Source organism: Paralichthys olivaceus, chromosome 14 (genome assembly GCF_024713975.1).
Source record: "Paralichthys olivaceus isolate ysfri-2021 chromosome 14, ASM2471397v2, whole genome shotgun sequence".
In the NCBI taxonomy this organism is placed as follows: Eukaryota; Metazoa; Chordata; class Actinopteri; order Pleuronectiformes; family Paralichthyidae; genus Paralichthys; species Paralichthys olivaceus.
This window is the reverse complement of record NC_091106.1, coordinates 1,473,640-1,494,666: the sequence shown is the minus strand read 5'-3', so window position 1 is coordinate 1,494,666 and position 21,027 is coordinate 1,473,640. Positions and strand designations below refer to the sequence as shown.

The 21,027-nt window shown below is 40.0% G+C and overlaps 1 protein-coding gene across 3 annotated transcripts; it reads left to right on the top strand.

The window, feature by feature from the left end:
- The first annotated feature begins 129 nt into the window (after positions 1-129).
- Positions 130-19,809, top strand: nvl (nuclear VCP like). Of its 3 annotated transcripts, none has more exons than XM_069539061.1 (24): positions 130-273; positions 1,071-1,145; positions 2,236-2,306; positions 2,563-2,615; positions 2,893-2,983; positions 3,591-3,651; positions 4,299-4,544; positions 4,781-4,886; positions 5,316-5,392; positions 5,938-6,072; positions 7,427-7,528; positions 7,713-7,830; positions 8,387-8,531; positions 9,822-10,131; positions 10,845-11,066; positions 11,885-11,989; positions 12,392-12,454; positions 12,735-12,854; positions 13,490-13,589; positions 15,327-15,433; positions 16,378-16,454; positions 16,627-16,718; positions 18,315-18,412; positions 19,629-19,809. In XM_069539061.1, exons 2-24 carry the CDS (start codon positions 1,089-1,091, stop codon positions 19,671-19,673), a joined length of 2,601 nt encoding a protein of 866 aa, XP_069395162.1. In that variant the 5' UTR covers positions 130-273; positions 1,071-1,088; the 3' UTR covers positions 19,674-19,809. The 3 variants fall into 3 exon arrangements, with proteins under 3 accessions (XP_069395162.1, XP_069395161.1, XP_069395160.1); XM_069539060.1 differs by having other exon boundaries at positions 141-273; positions 4,784-4,886; XM_069539059.1 differs by having other exon boundaries at positions 141-273; positions 10,848-11,066.
- The last annotated feature ends 1,218 nt before the right edge of the window (positions 19,810-21,027 follow it).

The window sequence follows — 21,027 nt, the reverse complement described above, 5'->3', positions numbered from 1 at the left end:
AATATCATAATGAATTAGAGCTCAAAGATCGTAAGTTTGGATGTTTGACTGACACAGTTCGTCATGAATGACTGACTTGATGCATGCTGGTTGCCATGTGCAGTTTAACCGCGGTTTTAATTTGAAAATCCTCCACCGGATACACTACTGTTCTCTTCCGGGTTGAGCGGCGTGTGTGCATGTGTGTGTGTTTACGGTCACGTTGCCGGATACCGAACTGTTTTCAGACACTTCAACACAGAAGTTGTGGACGAAGGTGATGGTGGTGTTGAGGTAAGCAGCCCCCCCCCCATCCTCATCCTCTGTGTCTCTCTCTCTCTCTCTCTCTCTCTCTGTCTCACCCTCTGTCTTTCTCTCTCTCTCCGTATGTTTGTGTGCGTGTGTGTGTCCCTGTTTCTCTCTGTCTCACCCTCTGTCTTTCTCTCTCTCTCTCTCTCTCTCACTCTCTCTCTCACTCTCTCTGTCTCTGTCTCTCTCTCTCTCTCTCTCTCTCTCTGTGTGTGTGTGTGTGTGTCTGTCTGTCTCTCTCTCTCTGTTTCTCTCTGTCTCACCCTCTGTGGGTGTGTGTGTAGCTAACAAATGTTCTGAGAACAAACTATCATCACACTGTGAAAGGAAAACACTAAGACAAAGTCTGTCAAAATATTTCTTTACATTTCACATCCCAGGATTCCACAGTTCATTGTGCTTTTATAAACAGACCTTACAGTGGTTCTGACATTTTCTTTTTCTCTGTGCACTCTCCTGATTGGTTGTTTTGTATTTTTTGTTGTTGTTTTACTCCAATTGATACTAAAACTGTATATATGACCTCGTTGATAAAGTACTCTCATAATGTATAGAAGACTTGTTAAGTGTGAAATAACATAATTAAGGGTATCATTTAATTCTATGCATTGGGCTGTTGTGCAGTTGTATGTGGAAGTGATCGTTCACTACTTCTTCTGCAATTACACTGTTTGCAGATGAAGCCAGCAGCAGTTTTGTGAAGCAGTGATTTAAAGTAGAACTTTATTTTACAGCGTGTGAAGCGCTCATGATGTCATGTGTTGTGATTATGTGTCCTGCAGACTGAGAGAAGCACAGACATGAAGAACAGAGGTGGTGGTTTGGTGGACAGTCGGCTCAGACAGAGAGTGGAGCAGGTAAAGTTTATATCCTCACTATCCCACGGCTCCATTTGCAGCATAGATAGAACTGTTTACGTTATCTGAGTTTAGTAAAAGCAGAGAAGTAGTATTCTTACACACACACACCTGATCATCTGTTTTTTAGAGAAATTAATAAACATTCATTTATCATTCAATGCAATTGTCTAAAGGATAACAAGACCAACAAGTATTTGTCTTCCAAGGTGAATTTTCATCACAGTGATGTCTGAATGGAGACGCTCTGTCAACAGACACTATAGCACATGAATGCATCAACAGGAAAAATTCACAGATCAATCTGCCTTTTTAACAATATTTGAAGGTCCAGTGTGTAAGATTTAGGTGAAAGGGAACTATTGGCAGATATTTAATGTACAAATAATCCTCATGATGTTTTCACTAGTTCGTTTCATCTAAATTGTATGAATTATAGTTTTCTTTAACCCAGAAAAGACCCTTTATATTCAAATACTTTATATTTACATCGAGGGGGGTCCTCTCTACGGAGGCTTCCATGTTTTTTTACATTAGTCCAGACTGGACAAACTAAACACCTTTTGAGTTTTTATGACAACTGAAGCTACCACAGGCTCTCTGTCATTTTTGGAAGGAGAGGGTGAGATGAGAGGTATTCAGCTGCAAGATGCAATTTCAACACTAGATATCACAAAATTCTACACACTGTACCTTTAACCTCCTACACTAACTGGTACGAATGTGTGCTAAGATGCATCTGGTACTTTATATTGAAGAAGTCACACTGCAAATGAACTAAAACCAATGAGAAGGAAAAACAAAGGAATTACTGATGCAAACCCAAAACACTATAAAATGGTCTTTGATGATGATCAGAGTGACCAGAGACTGAATCTTTTAGTTTTTGTCTGTATTAATAAGACAGTGTACGCATGAAGTGAGGAAGACTGGTGCAGCAAAGGTTGGAACCAAACTTGAGGCTGGTGCAGGAGGGCTCAAGCCTCCTCCATTTGTGCGGCACCCACTTTACAAAGTGCTAGCCTTAGTAGGAGTATGTGATGTCAGTCTCGGCCATCTGGCCCAGTTTTATGGTGCTTTGTATTTTCAGTATCTGGCGTCCAGCGACCGTGAATATGTGGACCTTTCAGCCATGGCCCTTGAACTTCAGAAGTTACACAGGTAAGTTCTACAGAACACTTACCAAAGCTTACCTATGTCTGTTCAGGAAAATATCCATTAAATCAACACCTCTACCATCATTGACATGCATCAGGCTAAACCCCTCTCCGTATAAAATAATTTTTAAACCTCACAAACTACAGACCTCAAAATGAGAATAAAGTGACCACTGTACACCTCTCTTATGAATTTAGTTAGTTTGTAATGATGTGAATGTAATTTTGGTGCTAAAGATACTATGGTGTGTGTATTATAGAATGGAGTACGGCAGAAGAAACAAGACAGCTTTCAGGATCCAAATAGAGAAAGGTAAGAGGCTCTAGAACAGATTCTTTGAACTGTAAGTTCAAATTGGAAAGAATAGGACTGCAGGTTTTAGTTTTTTAATCATAATGAAATATTCATCATGTCATTACAAGAGGTAAGACCTTATAAGAAATATTCTGTAACTCAGAGAAAACAAATAATGAGACACATGGTCTCCGCTGCTCTCTGTATAGACCAGTACCTTACAGTTTTATGATCAAACTCTTCTTTTGGATAATGTAGTGTGATCCGATCTGTCTTTTCCATCTATGTCTCCTAGTGTATGAAGCAATCATGAAGGAATCTGGGCTGAATTATCTGGAGAGCAAGCACTTGTCTAAGAGAGCCAAGCACAGCCGCAACGACAATGGGTAAAGCATCCCTGCTTACCAGCAAAACTATAGCTGTTTTCAGACATGAACTCCGGAGAATGTCCACACAAGTGGGTCCGGACTCTCTCCAGAGTTTGCCTTTCACACATGAACAACAAAGCGTAACGTGTTAATTCCTCTGCAGAGATCACATGTTTTTGTTTACAGCACATCGACACCGATGTTGCCAAAACTCTGTGGACATCTTCAGTGGTATTTTCCTGAGATATTTGTATTGTTTTGTTTTTTTTTTTTTTTCATGTTAGCGTTTGTTGCATGTTAGATGCTTACCCAACACACTCACTCGCAGTGAATCCTCAGATGGATCTCCATCTGAATTCTTACATAGTCTCTCTCTGACATTCTCCTGAGTTTTATCAGGTGGCTGACAGAAGAAACTGTGGAGAAAGTCCAGAACCTCTCACTTGGACATTTGCTTTCTCACATTTAGCCCCTCTGGAGAATGTCAGGATATTCTCCGGAGTTCAGTGCAGGTCTGAAAGCAGCTCATGTCCTTGACCTCAGGTGTTTAACCAGTCCTCTCTCCTGTGCTGGTTCTGTCCCTTTAAATACACAACTAATGCTTTACAAATGTGTGTGTTCACAGTGAAGGCAGCAGCAGCAGCTCAGCGGAGTCGTCTGACACTGAACATATTCAGGAAAACACTGTAAGAAATAATGTGAAGGTTAGATCACCTCCGAATTTGGTCTGATTGATCCAATCTCAAATGTATTCTCAACATGTGTTGGGTGTGTTCATGCCTGTGCTTAGAGCTAACCATTTGTGATTGGATCACTCAGTACGGATGTCAGGTGTGAACAGGGCCTCAGCTCCACCAACCCTGCACAAAGCGTTAAATACAGAATTTAAATCTGAGTCCGGTTCTGGATTTTTGTTTGAATACACACAATGATTAAACTAAAGGGAAGTACGATTCTGTCTGTAAATAAGACAAAATTGCCAGAACTTTCACAAATGAATTTCAGATTATTTTTGCTGCTTAATTTAGTTTAATGCAAGTTAAATAAAAAATATTTTGGCAATTAGAACACTAACAAAATCTAACTCTTGCGCTTGAATTTCCGGGTCTTGATAGAGGTAGACTTGCAGTTAATTTCTCTTCCTAGTTTTCGTGACTCAGGCTAAACACATCTTGGACCTATCCATGCACTGAGATAAAATGCATATCCAGTCGTCTGACTCAGGGATAGATGGAAAACATGCACATTTCCCAATTGTTGGACTGTTGTTGGCACAGCACCTTTTGACAATGAGCTCTAACTGTTCCATACTACTCCTTTTTGCTGTCCACAGCCCATCAACCACATGAACAGCTCTGTTACATCTCTGTATCGGAAGGGAAACCCTGACTCCATTACCTGCTCACCCAGGAGAGATCAGCCTTCTGCAAGCAGTGATGTCAGCACAGCCACCCCCCCTCCCAGTGCAGGCACTGTGGTTTCCACAGGAGGCTGGTTCATTGATAAAGGGAGGGGCCCAGAGAAAAGCAACATCCTCATTGACCTGTGTGATGAGGAGCCAAAAAGTGGAGCAACAAATGTATGTACCCAATGAGAGAAAGTCTGTGTACTTATATCGAGGATCTTCAGACAGTTCTAAATAAGTGTTAACTATGTTCTTGTCATCAGCTTTTAGAAATGTCACAAAAATATTAGTTTTTTAGATTGTATCTTCTTGAATTCCTTTCTTGAACATCTGAATGTAAACATAGTAAGCTGTTATTTTGCATGGGAAGAAATCTCAGAGGCTCAACTGCTGTGTGCTTTTGTCACCAGCAGACAGACGTGTCCATGCTGGAGCCTGAGAAATCTCACAGGAAGTCTAAAAAAAGGGCAAAGAGCTCAACTGAGACAGCCGAGCCTCAAACCTTGGCCAAAAAAGGTAAAGTTGTCTTGTGTAACTATAAAATATTCTTAACGTAGTATTAAACACCACAATAAAACTGAATCTTTACTGAGCTTTGAATGGAAAGGCCACATTGAAGGACTGCTTATTCGAAGGATGTCTTCGATGGTTTTGTCATAAGGAAATATGTTCTCAATTCACCTAAGATGACTTTGTCTGTAACATCAGATTTTTTACATCCGCCCTTACATCCAATTCTAGTGAACACAATATCTCAACAACACCTTGAGGGAATTTCAATTTCAATTTAACTGTCACGTTGCCTCAAATTTGAACTTGGACACAAGTGAAGGTCACGGTGACCTCATATGAGTCTGAAACTCATAACTGAAACTGCGCTGGTTGGCAGAGTCTTATAACCATAGGGCAGTAATTTTAGTTTTTCTGATGATTTTTTTCCCCCAGCTAAATCCAAGTTACCTGAGCTGCAGTATCCGACTCTGAAGTTTGACGATGTAGGAGGTAATGAAGACACATTAACGGTTAGTAACCTTCAATCTTCCTGCTTGGTTTGTAGTTGTAACAAGTTTTCTTTTGTGGTAAAAGGCAGAGGTTTTTAAAGCCTGCAAATCATAATATCACTTGAGCACCATCAGGTATCAGTTCTGACTAGTTCTAATGTAAACAATAACAGTGTAAAGAAGTTAGTCATTATTAATGATAGCAGCAACAATTTATATAATAATTAATTACTAATAAGTATTGTTGTTGTAATAATAATAATAGTTCTCCTGCAGTTCTGGAGTCAGAGATATCTGCAATGAGAGAGAGAAAGACAGAGAGGGACTATGGGAGAAAAAAGAAACATAGTTATTGACATGTATTAAAATAAACAGCAACAAATCGCTATATGCAGGCGGACACATCAGCTCTTATAACCACAAGCTCTCTTGACGTCTGTGTCTTCTACGTGTGTCAGCGCTTTTTCACCAGGAGATATCCCTTTTTCTATTCAATTGAATTCAGAAGTGTTTTTGCATGAGTTATGCACTTGTAATTTTCACTTTATTATTTCACATTACTGCAGGAGGTGTGTAAGCTGCTGATCCACATGCGTCACCCAGAGGTGTACCAACATCTGGGAATGGTTCCTCCAAGGGGCTTCCTCCTCCATGGACCTCCTGGCTGTGGAAAGACATTGCTAGCCCAGGCTGTGGCTGGTGTAAGTACTGTTCCTCTGTGCAGCTTTATTCAGCAACACAATGAGTAGACATGAACCTGTGATAACACATAATTGACTGATTCTTTGTTACCTAGATTTGGTTGGTTATTTGGATTTGTATAGCCCATATTCACCAATCACAAATTGTCTCATCGGGCTTAACAATGTGCCACTGCCTCTGTCCTTAAATGGTTTGGTTTTGTATTTATATAGCGCTTTTTTAACCCATTCACACAAACATTCATACAGTGCATCTATTAGCAGCAGTTTTTGTTCTATGAGGGGCAAACTACCAAAAAACAGGGGAAAAAAATGTGGAAACCTCAGAGAGCCACATGTGAGGGATCCCTTTCCCAGGACGGACAAAAGTGCAATAAATGCCTTGTGTAGCTGAACACATCAAAAAATTTACAATATTTACAACATTGATTAGAAGAAACATTTTTTAGCATAATGGAAAGGTCTGTAAATATTTATCTATCAATCAATTTTATTTGTATGGCCTATATTCACAAATCACAATTTGACTCATAGGGCTTAAATGGTAAATGGTCTGTATTTATATAGAAAGGACACTTTGGCATGCAGACTAGGGAAGAGTGGGATCAAACTACCAACCTTCTGGTTAGAGTACGACTGCTCTAACCCCTCAGCCACAGCCACCCTTAAATGGATATTTTGAAAAATCAAAATTCACTCATTATCTACTCACCACTGTGTCGATGGAGGGTTGGTTGAAGTGTTTGAGTCCAAAAAACACTTATGGAGTTTTTGGGGTAAACAGCATTATAGCCAAATCCAATGCAATTGAAGTAAATCATGACCACCTCTTCAAATGTATATAACAATAGAAAGAAAGATTAAATGTCTCCATACTGCTCCTGTGATGTCATCCAAGTGTCCATAAGCCCTGCTATTCAAATTCACCTCGAAACGCGTTATTTACAGCATGTTTTTAGCCTAAAAGTCATCTGTTATCCCCCTCTAGAGCTGCATTCACGTTTGCAAACACACACCGCCTACAGACTCTCCCCCAAGGGTACGTGCAGGGTGTGCAGTAGCATCGCTACGATCAGCTGCCGCCATGATCACAATCACAATCTCTGATTAGCCATCCAACATCATGATCCATCAGTCAAAGTGTTGTGGTGTATTTGTAGGAGGAAGAGCACAGTATGCATCATGTTGAATGAAGAAGCTAAGGAGGAGGAGTGAGGAGATGTGTTGCATATTAACTGAGATTTGCTGTTTGTTTCATGTTTATTACCATCGCATCACAGTAAGAAGGGTATCAGAAAAGCTTGTGTGTATTTTGTGTGCTTGTTTGATGAAGTGATGTGATTGTGTTTTTCAGGAGCTGCAGCTGCCCTTGCTAAAGGTGTCGGCTCCGGAGCTGGTGTCTGGAGTGTCCGGAGAATCTGAACAGAAACTCAGAGAGCTGTTCGACTTGGCTGTGGTCAGTAGTGCTCTTCATCTATTCATCATTCTAGAGGTCTCAACAAAACAGTAGCGACTAGAGGAGGTGAAGCAAGCACAGGGACTGGTATTGCTGTTTCAGTAGAAGTGGTATTACTGATTTGACAAATCATGTTGACCATCTCCTACCCTCTGAACATCATTGGCTCTTTTCTCCCTTGCAGAGCTCCTCTCCATGCATCCTGTTCATAGATGAAATAGACGCCATCACCCCTAAGAGAGAGGTGGCCTCTAAAGACATGGAGAGGAGGATTGTAGCCCAGCTGCTAACCTGCATGGATGGTATGCTACACTGCCGTCACAGTCACATGAAGAAGTGTCTCGATACTGCCACTTATTATCATATTATTAACTAGTAACCATGTTAAATATATCAGTTACTGCGAGCGGACATTGACTAATCAGCAGAGGTCAGACTGATGGCCCAAACAGAGCAACCCTTTGTTTGTGAGAGAAAAACGAGAGAAAAACATTTAAAGTCTTAGATTCCTTCTCTTCTGGATCGTAGCTGAACATAGGTTGTCAGTTGGTCTAAATATACTTTTGGACATTTTAAATAACCTTTCCATGAAATTAGTTTTAAGATTAGATTTTAATTAATATACGGAACTTGTGTGATAAAGTTCTTCTATGGGACTTTAATTATTGACTCTGTAAAATGTTCTCTCACATTCATTATCTTTATCTCATCAACTGTATGTTTCCCCAGTGCAGATCTTAGTTGTACTGTAACACAGAGTCGTTCCACTTACAGTCTCACTCTCACTTACGCCAAATCTGATACCACTAATGAAATGATTGAGGATATGACATATTACTGTTGCTTGTGTTCTGGCAGACTTGAACAGTCTGACCGTGACAGCTCAGATCCTGGTCATCGGCGCCACCAACAGGCCAGACTCCCTGGACCCTGCCCTCCGCAGAGCTGGACGCTTTGATAGAGAGATCTGCCTGGGGATCCCTGATGAAGCAGCTCGTCTCAGGTCAGCCATAGATTATCATAGAGAAAGGCATCATGATGGTAAATGTTGCCCTTGTGGTAATTAATCAATAGATTCAGTCATGTTTATTTTGGAATCAAGAGCACAATGAGTATGAGGTGGACTGCAGATTCCTAAGGGCAAGTAGTACAATTGTAACATTGGGTTTTCCGCAATGTTTACCAAACCAAATATATGAATGAATAGAATCAAGGGACTTAAAGAAAGATTTAGAGATGAAAAGCGAGACCACTAAAAATGGTACGAAGGTGTTTGTTTTGTTGCTGCATTCTTTATATCAAGCTGAATTGTAGAGCTTTTACTTTGAAAAGTTGTGAAGTTAGGTCTGAAGATTTTGTCGATTGCTTAACAGACCTCTGAAATAGCTGACATTAAAGAGAGTTTTTCTCTCCAGAGTCACCAAAGTGCTGCTCATTGTGGGAGCTGTTGGGTTTCTCTGTATTAATACAATTTTAAGGTCTTGACCTTCTATGTGAAGTGCCTTGAGATAATGTTTATTATGAGTTGGCGCTATACAAATAAAATAAAATTGAATTAAATAACAGCAGTTATTAATATTTAGTTTAGTAATTATTCAAACTTATACTGTATACAAACCCCACAAAATTCAGTTTATTTAAAGAACAACATTAACTATAAAATCTCCACTGCATATAAACCAGGTAGGATAAACACAAGGTTTTCTAACTTCACTCTGAAACATAGATTGTTTATAAAAAGCTCTCATAAAAAGTGACAGTATATTGTAGCCCTGTTTGAGGTAAACTCACTCATGACCAGGAATAATTCAGAAGTAGACTCCAGAGCATTACCACAGGCCAAGAAAACAGCCCATTCCAAACAGGCATTATTATTACAGCCACAGCAGTAGTTTGACCAACGATGAAGAGTGGTGACAGGAACAGGTTTTTAAATTCCCATTTACACAGACATTCGTGAGAGCGGAATTCCTCACTTGTGACTCTCCCTGAAGTTTATGCATTTTAGTTTTTCTTCCTCACTCGAGTCGAGGGTTAAGGACAGAGGATGTTGCACTTCGTAGAGATTAAGACCTATAAGGCAAATTGATTGAACAGTTTTTATTATACATTTTTCATTGGATAGTATAGCTGACAATGGAAACGATGATGACTTTATTCATTATATATACAAACAGCTGCATATTTCATAACCAAATATTCCAGTAGATTCTTCCGTCTTTGAAAGTGGAGGGATCTGTGAAAATTGCTGGGAATTAATTGTGTTTAAACAGAATGCATTATGCTTTGTCAGGATCTTGAAGACTTTGTGTCGAAAGCTGAAGCTGCCGGAGGACTTTGACTACCAGCTGCTGGCCCGCCTCACCCCAGGATACGTTGGGGCTGACCTCATGGCTCTGTGCCGCGAAGCTGCCATGACTGCTGTAAACAGGGCTCTGCTGGAAATGAGAGGGTGGCCTCAGAGCGAGAACCAAATTGCTACTACTGCATTGTTAACAACCAAAGTTCACACTGAGGCTGCTGTGACAGAAGGAGCAGTCAGAGAGCAGACAACAGACATGAATCAAGTACCTCAGGAAGAGTCAGGACAAAGTCAGCTGCAGGTATGAGGAACTTCATCAACACCTAAAACTCCCTTTTCAGTAGGAAACGTTGAGATGTTCATATCACGATGACAGTAACATAAATTATCAGTATCATCACAGTGTTAAGATATGCTTAAATGTTCAGCATGTACTGATACACATGTATTATCAGATGTACACGCACACATTTCGTTTAGCACATGAACACACTCTAGTCCTCTTTGAAAGCTAAAACATCACTGGAGCACTGTCACTGCCTTCTGCCATGTTGTGGTTGATTCATTGATGGACTGTTGTTAATACTAATGCTTGATGCTGAGCAGTATTTACTGTAATTTATAATACATGATAATATAAGTCTTTTGCCCTTCTGTTTTATTCTCATTGGTAAACTTTCAAAACATTATATTAGGGGCATTGATGAAAGAAAAATATATAATATATTAGTAAAAAATATCTTTTACAAATATTGGTAACAGCAGCAATTAAATGCATCACAATCAAGTGGTTAAAACCTGACTCCCCGACATATCATATGTGGACTGATACAGTGAAGGGAAATAAAAATTAAACTTTAAAAAAAAAACAAAAAAACATTATCTTAGCACCTGCCAGTTAGCTTGTGATAACAATAACCAGTTCTGTTTTTGAAATTTTAGTGGCCTTTAAATGACTTTCCTTTTTATTTTCTGTTTCCATGTATTGTCCTGATGCATTGTGTGCTGGTTCAGCAGGGGGAGTTGTGTCACCTCCTGCACCTGCTAAAGTCCACTGACACACTGTCAGAGGAAGAGCTGGACAGCCTGTCCATCCTTATGTCAGACTTCCAGGCCTCCTTGTCCAGTATCCAGCCCTCAGCCAAGAGGGAGGGCTTCGCCACTGTGCCTGACGTCACCTGGGAGAATGTGGGGGCCCTGCAGGATATCAGAGAGGAGCTCACGATGGCCATACTGGTAAACAGCAGGCTTCTTCACATTTAACATCCATCACCTAGACCCTGTTCACACAAGTGGATAGCTCTAAGTACATGTGCATGTGACCACATTCTTTTCGCTGTGTGAATGCAAATGCTTCCTCGGCCACATATTAAAAATCTCCTTATCAATTGATGTGCTCTGACACGCCACAATTGTATAATGAGCCAAAAATATTTGGACACTTCTCAGTGTCCACCACATAATGATTAATATTTTTATTGTCGAAGTGGTTAAATCTTAATCCAGAGCAGACATTTTTAAAGCACAATGTTTCTTTCAGCCCCTTCTGACCCTACTATCTCTCTCTCTCTTTGTGTTGCTCTCTCACAAACACAGTGACTCGTGTGTAAACTCAGACTGGGTAAAAACAACATTTGGTCTTTGCAAACACATGATGTAAGTGATTATTCACATATAGAACAGGGAAGTGAGTTTCAATCACGAGTGGTCACAGGAGATGCGTTCTGGACATATTTGAATGTCAGGTGTAAAAAGATGACCAGCTTTTTATCTCACATGAGCTGGGACCATTGAGTCTTGCAGGTCAAATTTGGGGGCCCTCTGTGTTTCAGAATTAGTAACAGGTTTTTAGTTGATAAACATTGTTAGTCTATCCATCGATAGACTGCTTGCTCATTGTGCGAACTGTTGGATAATGTATATTATGATTTGGCGCTATACAAATAAAATTGAATTGAATCGATTGTTCCAATAGGTTTTCTGCACATGTTGTTTGATACTTACTATTAGTTTGTACTGACTGTGATGATATTCACCGTGTGTGTGTCCTGCAGGCGCCTGTGCGTTCTCCTGAGCAATTCAAAGCACTGGGTCTCAGTGCTCCATCTGGAGTTTTGCTGGCTGGACCTCCAGGATGTGGAAAAACACTGCTTGCCAAGGTTGACACTGCTTTTTGAACAGTTCTAATGCCATCTACAATATTTTACAGTATCTAGTCTTATATGACTGATCAACTTACTAAACTTTTTACAGGATTGAAAATGGTTCCTAAATGTATTTAGTATTTTGGTTCTTTTGGAGTTTGTTTTTTGTAATTCACAGAGCTGCCTCCTGTATCTATCAAGCATCTCCCAATCAGACTGAGTAGTGGCTCTGAAAATTTGATTAATAGGACAAGAGAGCTGAGAATAGATAGATAGAAAGACATACTTTTGTCATCATACTTTATAATGTAAAAATTACATATTGTGATTTTAGGCTGTGTGCAGCTCGAGTATTTTCATAACAGTGAAGTTGTCACTGTGGCTCCTCTTTTGTCTCACTGTGTTGTCTCCCGACAGGCAGTGGCCAATGAGTCAGGCCTCAACTTCATCTCTGTGAAGGGACCAGAGCTGCTCAATATGGTGAGTCAGTGAGCTGCAGGAACATGATGTAGAAGAGGCTGTCTGTGCATTGAATTGTACTGCTCTTGTCACATCATTGTGCTAGTAGCTGGTGTTTCTCTATTCCCTGCCATTCAGTTCCTTTTTTCAAACGCCACAACCTGTTTTCATTGTTCTCATCACACACTTTCACCAAATATTGTAAAAACAACAAGTCTGCCCTGTTTGAGCACTCTGTGAATAACAGGTGGCTGTTGTGAACCAGTTATTTGCTCTAACTCGTGGCCCTGTGTTTATACAGTATGTTGGAGAGAGTGAACGAGCTGTCAGACAGGTCTTCCAGAGGGGACGCAACTCTGCTCCATGTGTCATCTTCTTTGACGAGATTGATGCTTTGTGTCCTCGTCGCTCAGGCCATGAGGTGAGGGGGATGGACTTCCTAACAGAACAATCTCTATACAAAAACACGTGTTTGGTTGTATCAATGGTCGTCATGCATCACCAGTGTGTACATACTAACAGTATTTTAGTGTACAGTACAATTTCTTTACATATTTGTGTCATATACCTCTTCAGTCCATCTCTTCCCTTTCATATCCCTTACTTTACATCTTTTGTTTATAAAAAAATGTGTGTTAATACTAAATGACGAATGTCATCTGTTAAATGATCAGTTTTTGTAACAGTGTCAGTAGTAGGATAAACTTTGACTGAATTTCTGAGTTGGCAGCCATGTTAGAAGACATTGTTCCATTTTATATCTGTATTTATTTAATCATTCATTGTTTCATTCATAGTAGGTTTTCAAAATTTGACTAAGCAGTACAATGAAAAACTATTTTATTCTCCACAGCAGAACATCCTGTTTGCATGTCGAACTGTGCTCTGTTAGTGAATCACTGTATGTATAGCGCAATGAATGTGAGTGTGAATGGATGAATGAATGTGGCCTGTAGTGTAAAGCTTTTGTATAGTGGTAGTTAAGCTATACAAATAATACAGTCCATTTACCATTAAGTATCGCTTATGATATACTCTCTGTGTGCGTGTGTGCAGTCAGGAGCCAGTGTGCGGGTGGTCAACCAGCTGCTCACAGAGATGGACGGCTTAGAGAGTCGACGACAGGTCTTCATAATGGCTGCTACAAACAGACCAGGTACAGATCCACCGTCAGTCTGACTTAATGCCCTCTGGGTTACCAGAGACCCGCTGAAAGCTGAACTTCTCTGAGGGTCAAGCTTCCAGGGTTCTTCGGGCATGCACTAAACTCCAGAGATCTGCAACTTAAAGGGATAGTTCACCCAGAACTGAAAATTCATTCATTATCTACTCACCACTATGTTGATGAAGGGGTGGGTGAAGTGTTTCAGTTCACAAAACAGTCTCAGGTATAAACAGTGTTAAAGCAAAATCTAATACGACTGACCAAATCTTCAGACATAATAAAACAGAAAAAACAAAACATGCCTCCATACTGCTCATGTTGTGTCATCTAAGTTTCCGTAAGCCTCGACAGTCATATCCGACTTGAAAAGGCCTCATTCACACCATGTTTTAAGCCTAAAAGTCCATAAGAAGTTGCTAAGCTAGTGGACGTTGGCACGTTCGATGGTCCCTGAACACACCTTGTCGGAAGATATGAGCGGACATTTGGGCTTAAAACATGGTATAAATGACTTAACGATGATGTTTCATTTCCAATATGAATGAAGGGGCACGAGACACTTGGATGACACCGCTCGAACAGTATGGAGGCATATAGTGTTTGATTACGTCTGAAGATTTCAGTTTTATTGGATTCTGCTCTAACACTGTTTACCCCCGAGACACCCACCCCTCCATCGGCATAGTGGTGAGTAGATAAGCAGTGATTTATCATTTCTGGGGAAACTATCCCTTTAAGTAACCAATCCATGTGGGTGGGGATGGGAGCCAGGGGCGGGGTTGAATTGGCATATTTATAGATCCTCGTCATGCAATGAGGAAAGAAGGCATAGAGTTGCATTTAAGCTATTTTTAGGCCTTTTTTTCTTGACAAACCGATGTCCAACATTATTTCATTTTGATGATCAAAGAAGAGATTTAGGGGGTGTAATAAGCTACTGGAGTGGGACTTGTGAAAACATACTACAGTGCATTATTAAACATGAAGGATTTTCTGACCTCTATACAGTAGTAAGAGTTAAAGGTCCAGTGTTTAAGATTTGGGTGAAATGGATCTATTGGCTGAAATTGAATGTAAAATAATCCTTGTGATGTTTTCACTAGTGTGTTTCTTCTAAATTGTATGAACTGTAGTTTTCTTTACCCTAGAATGAGCCGTTTATATTTAAATACTTTATGTTTACATCGAGGGGACCCTCTCTACGGAGGCCGCCATGTTTTTTACATTAGTCCAGACTGAACAAACTAAACACCTTTTGAGTTTTTATGACAACCGAAGTCTTCCCCACTAGATATCACTAAATCTTACACACTGAACCTTTAAGTGTCTAGTTGTCAATAATGCTCAATGTGCAGTTTATATTTAACCACTCCACCAAACTGTATAGAAACTGTATATTCACTGTAAAGTAATTAAAACTATCTCCGCCTGCAGCAGTAAAAGGCTGATACATAAGTATTAATTCATTAATAAGTCGTATATATAGTCAGTCAGTGTTTTTTTTTAATCTGTGGAGTACTTTAACTCTTGATTTTTCAAGATGATTTTACTGGTAATACTAATGAATGTTTCTTTGTAGTAGTTTTACATTTTAATTTTATTTATTAGTAGTTGTAAAGAAGGACATGATCTTTTTTTTTTTTACCTCTATCAAGGATTTGTAACTAAAACCATAATTCAATGATCTTCTAAACACTCAATGACTGTTGCTGCTTTGTCTCTTTCCAGATATTATTGACCCTGCCATTCTGAGGCCAGGTCGCTTAGATAAAACCCTGTATGTGGGCCTGCCACCTCCAACAGATCGCCATGCCATCCTGCTTACTATTACTAAGGTGAATACAGTTACCACATTGAGGAAACACTTTATTGACCATGGAGGGGAAAAAAAGTCTGCCACAACCGGCACTTTACATTGTAAGGTCGAGACTTTATAGAGAATTATAGAGAAAACAACAGTTCTCACAATGAACAAGCACTTTGGCGACTGTGGAGAAAAAACTCCCTCATTAACTGGAAGACACCTCTAGCAGAACCAGACTCAATGCCCTGCCTGGTGGGGTGACTGGAGAAAAAGGGGTAAGAGATAATTGTTCAGATTTATATCCCAGTAAGATTACTTTGAAATGCCTGCAAAAAGGAACTGACCTTACTATGTAAAGTGCCTTGAGATAATGTATGTTATGATTTGGCACTATACAAATAAAACTGAATTGAATTAATGTTTCATCACCAAAGAAAGTTAATTCAAAACCAGTTTTGTTTGGAATAAAACGCGAGTCATACACTGGCCATGTTGTCAGTTTGTCAGGCAGCTTTTTGAACTAGTTTTCTAGTAAGTGATGTCTCTATCCACTGATCAGCCTCTTTTAGAAACTTAATCCATGTTACCTCTTACAGCTTCTGGTGGAATTTCATGTGATGTTTAATTTCACCTCTTTGTTGTGTAAGAGGGATCACCCCATCTACTACAGGGTTTGAAATACCACATGGAAATAGTTTTTCTGAAATTTGATAGTAACTGAGGAGACTTAGACCTGATGCCAGTGTTTTGATTGACATAATAAACGGCCATGCAGCAGTCAACTAGAAAAACAACTCTACAACAAGCTTGTGTTACTAGGATGTATTAAGGTATTGCTTTTTTAAATGGCTAGGCTAGTTATTTCCCCTTGCATTCAGTCTTTGTGCTAAGCTAAACTAACCCCACCACAGACCATCTTTGAATGCTGACCTTCTCCAATGAGTCAGAACTGAGAGATGTTGATGATTGTTGCAGGGGGGGACCAAACCTCAACTGGAGCAGGATGTCAGTCTTGAAGAGATCTCCTTTGATAAGCGCTGTGATTGCTTTACGTAAGTCCCAGCTGGAAACACCGACTGACACTTGCATGTATTTATACTTAAACTGGACTCTCAAGTTGCAGTGTCAGTTCTCTTGCCAACATTGAAAATGATGAAACATTGAGACATTGATCCATGAGTGTGATCCAGAGTGTAAATATGTGTTTCTGTGTGTTTGATCCAGTGGGGCTGACCTGACTGCATTAGTGAGAGAAGCATCTGTTAATGCCCTGAGGGCCTACCTCAAGTGCCAGAATCCTCTAGCTTCCTCCTCTGGTAACCTGACTCTTACCTCTGCATACCTGCACTATGTTGATGTTTAACGATGGGACTGAACTGTCATGTGGGACTAAAATCAGTGATCAGCAAGAATTCCCATGGTTTCACTTCACTGTTGAGCTCTGCTGATGTTAGAGGCGCAGTTTGACACGTGGGATTACAATGTTGTGAATGGTTCATGATTAATACATTAATGCTTATTTTCATATAAGTCATTTTGGTGTACAACACAAAACAAATCAATTGTGTGCACTGGGGGTTGGGTTGATTCTTTTTATTCACAGAACGCAGAGTTGCCTGTTATATAACTTCTGGCTTATAGGAATATGTCCCAAAGACACTAAAAATTAGAGCATATTAAAAGCTTAATACTCATGCACAGTGTTACACCATCAAGTCTGATATTAATGTGCGTGTGCATAAATGTTTAAATGTGGAGTGTTTAGTGGTTACATGAACAAGATCCTAGGAGTTCAGGCAGACAGTCCTGGACAGAAACACTAAGGTCTGTTTGTGCGTGTGAAACGTGTGCAAACTTGATTTCACTCGCCAAAAACTATGCAGGCTGATCTAACAGTGCGCACTGTTCATTTAGTACATTTGCCGTAATGAATATGCAATGCTCTCCCATATCGTGTTTCTCTGAGTTATATTTATATTTCTTTGCTGTAGCTCAACAACATGTTTGTTTGCCTCTTCCATTGATCCTATGCACTTGCGGTGCATGGGATCTCTGCTCTCCATAATGTTCCATGACGGAAACCAGTAACACACGCAAAACACTAATTTAAATACTGTTGCCTCTACCATGTTTGCATCTGTTATCATTCGAGCAATCATTTTTAGTATATCATCAGCAAAATGCCCACCAACCAAACATGCAATCTTTTATAATGCACACGCAATTTGGGATCTTAGTAGATCAGGCCCTCAGTCTTCAGATGGGATGATACAGTATATTTAGTTTACGGCTTAAACATGTAGACAAACAAGCAGACCTTAAATCTTAAACCTTAAATTGAATGTCTGAACGCGGTGTGTCTTAGTGACTGTCTGCATTATTCAACACTGGATTCATTCTTTGTACATCTAACTGCCTCACTCTTGGATCAGCTGGAGCCATGCAATGCTTCCTTCTCCCCTTTGGACGTCGTGGTCTCAGTTTGGAGCGGACTGCAGAACTGACAGCAACACTGGGCAGGAACACCAGCTCAGATCCTTGAGTGTGACAGACTAGACTAGTCTGAGAGTATGGAAACAATGTTTAAGCTCAAGAATGCACTTAGCCACTGCAGGCATCTATAAAATTGTCCAACAAATTAGAAGTGTTTACCTCATCCAGACTCGTGTAGCCAGACTCCCAGCCCCAACTAAAGATGCACCACAGCCCCTGCATGCACTTGATTTGACTCCAACTTAAGTTTAGAATAGTAGTTTCTTCTGTGGGCTGACAGCCCGATAGAAAACCATTTATTGAGGAAACTGGAAACTCTCACATGACATGAAAGCATCATACCATTTATAGGATGGTGTTTCACGCTAACTTGACATAGTTGCATCCAGTGATTTCATTTTGTTCATTGTTTCACACAGGTCACACATGCTCCGCTGGGTCTGTCGCTCACATCAGAGTCAGTAAACAGAACTTTGAGGATGCCTTCAAGAAAGTTAGACCATCTGTGTCCAAAAAGGTGAGAAAATGATCAGTCAGCGATTCCTGTAACACCTGAATTAATTTTCACTGAAGTAAATATCAACAGAATTGGATTTGTTTTGTTTAAGTTATTATATCTAATCTGTGTCTTGTATTTTAAGCCTTCCTCACTAGTTTAAATCACTAAACAAGTTGCAGATATGAGTTGTGACTCAGAGCTCTGAGCCCCCACCAGATCTTCTCTGGAGTCAGATGGTCACTAGATGAGACTCATTGATTTATCACAACTGAACGATCCAAAGTGAATGTTTCTTTTTCTGGAGCATAGCACATCACATCACCTACAGCTGCGAAGCTGTACAGAAACTCTGAAATCCTGTGCTGTCCAGCTCCTTTCATGGGGGATAGTTGATCCTGTACAAATTAAATAGTGCACGCTGCAAGGCCATCAACAGTAATCAACAGGCCAACTAGATGAGGTTTGATAAGGTTCGGCAGTGTTTGATATTTTAGATATTTGTTTTGACTATTTACTGTATTGTACACAGTTCACCACATTACTTAGAAATATATACAAGTTCAAACTAAGTCTCGAAAAATGTCCAAACAGAAGTTTTACACTTCTAAAACTCATTTGGATGAAGAATCAGAGCAGACATTTGATGCCAGGTTTTGAAACATTTGAGTTCGTACCTTAAAACTGTTGAAGTTCAGTCAGCAGCTCCATTCTCCTGTCAGAACTCACATCATGGATTTACATGTTTATAGAACAGTTGTGTGGTTGTTTTGTTGTACAGGAACACCTCACAGTGGAATGCAGTGGCTCATTGTGTGTCCATTAATCTGGCACCTTTCCACATGCTGCGGGAAATGAGACTTGACTTGGCTACAGGCAGCTCTGTGCTATATTGTCTATCAGATCACAGTCCCCATATCCTCATTATCAAGTTGCCTGGAGAACCAGTCCAACTCGTCTCCACACAGAACAGTGACATTAAACAGAGGGTTGCTCTTCATGCTACCAGAAGATAATCATTTAAGTTCCAGGAATAAGACTTAAACAGCAGCACTGTGGACTGTTGGCAGACAGGCGGAGTCAGGTGGACACGTCACCTGTAACACTCTGCTGCATTGTGAGGGCTTTAGGGGGAGGCACGTCCCTCTTTAGTTCTCTATGAAGCTGCTCACCTTTTGTTTGTGTGGGAGAACCAGAAACATGCAGTGATTCTGCCTTTGCTTTGTTTCTTGTGTAGGATCAACGGACATATGAGGAGCTCAGAGAGTCCCTCAGCAGATAACTACAGCTGACTTCACCAGCAGTTCCCCTTTTAATTCTCCATAATTATGCTAGTAGTCATATACACATTTTCTATAGTTGAATACTGCTTTCTTCTTTAATAATAAAAAAGTGTGTGGAAAACGAAAATAAATAAATCTGGTGTGTTTTCTGATAAAATATTCAGTTCTTATCACGAGCTACTGTAGTGCCATCAGACTGCCTGACTCACCCTAAGTTCATTCAATGACTGCACAAATGCTGTAATAAATACACACTGCATTTTATTTTCACTTCTGTTATGAGACACGTGCTTGTCATTGTCATTATCCAGCTTGTGTCTCCCATGGCTCACCTGTAGACAATGTAACCTGTCCATCTTTATCAACCTTGTTTGCTGCTGTAAGAATCGCAATGAGAAGAGAACATTGTATTTTTGAGATGCACACAACTTATTACTCTAGTCCTAACAGAAGAACTTCCAACTTGTCAAATTTCATATTGTGAAATACTCTATCCTTCTAAAGCTCCATGACTCGACTGTTTCAGTGGCGCAATTGAAGGAAGGTGTTGGTGACAGATGCATCATGGTAAATGGTCTGCATCAGATCTGCAGGAGGTGTCTGTGGAACCTATGAGCCTCACAACGAGTTCAACTTATATTGCAGATAATGTACAGGTGTTAGTGATACCAGCCAGTGACTCACCATGCCTTTGACTTTGATTATGTAATTCAATTAAACTTAGACTAAAGATTACAAATGCATTACACACAGAAAGGCCACAGTAACATTGGATAGAGGAGTTTAAAACGTGGGTCATATTGTGTTGAAAACCAATCTGCAGATTGTAGAAGTTGAATCTGAAGAAATATCCCAGCATACACAGCAGGAACATAAACTGAACATAATCATGGTGCTGGTTACACTAAAGTTTCAAGTAGGTCTAAAAACTAAACCTAAAAATGACATGTGATGTGATCCAGAATTGAGAACCAATCCTTGGTTGAGTAAGATCTATTCTTAACCTACGTCTTATTTATACATTTGGCTATGGCGTCCTCTCCAAGCAGAACATACAGCATGATGTAGTTTTAAGGCAGATCAACAGGAGTGATAATAACATGACCTTGATACTTGAGACAGTGATTGATGGTTCAAATTTGGTTTAGGCTTAGAACTAGGTCAGGAATTGACATGGCTAAGGTCAGTCTAAGGACTGAAGAAATGGATAATGTCCATAAGTGTCCTGTATTAATGCTTTCTTTGTTAGCTGGAGCCGGTACATGGTCATTTACTAAGGCTGTTCTGTATTGATGCTGATGGTGATTTGCTCCTTCACACAGGTGTGTGTACATTATGTGGATAAAAAACATC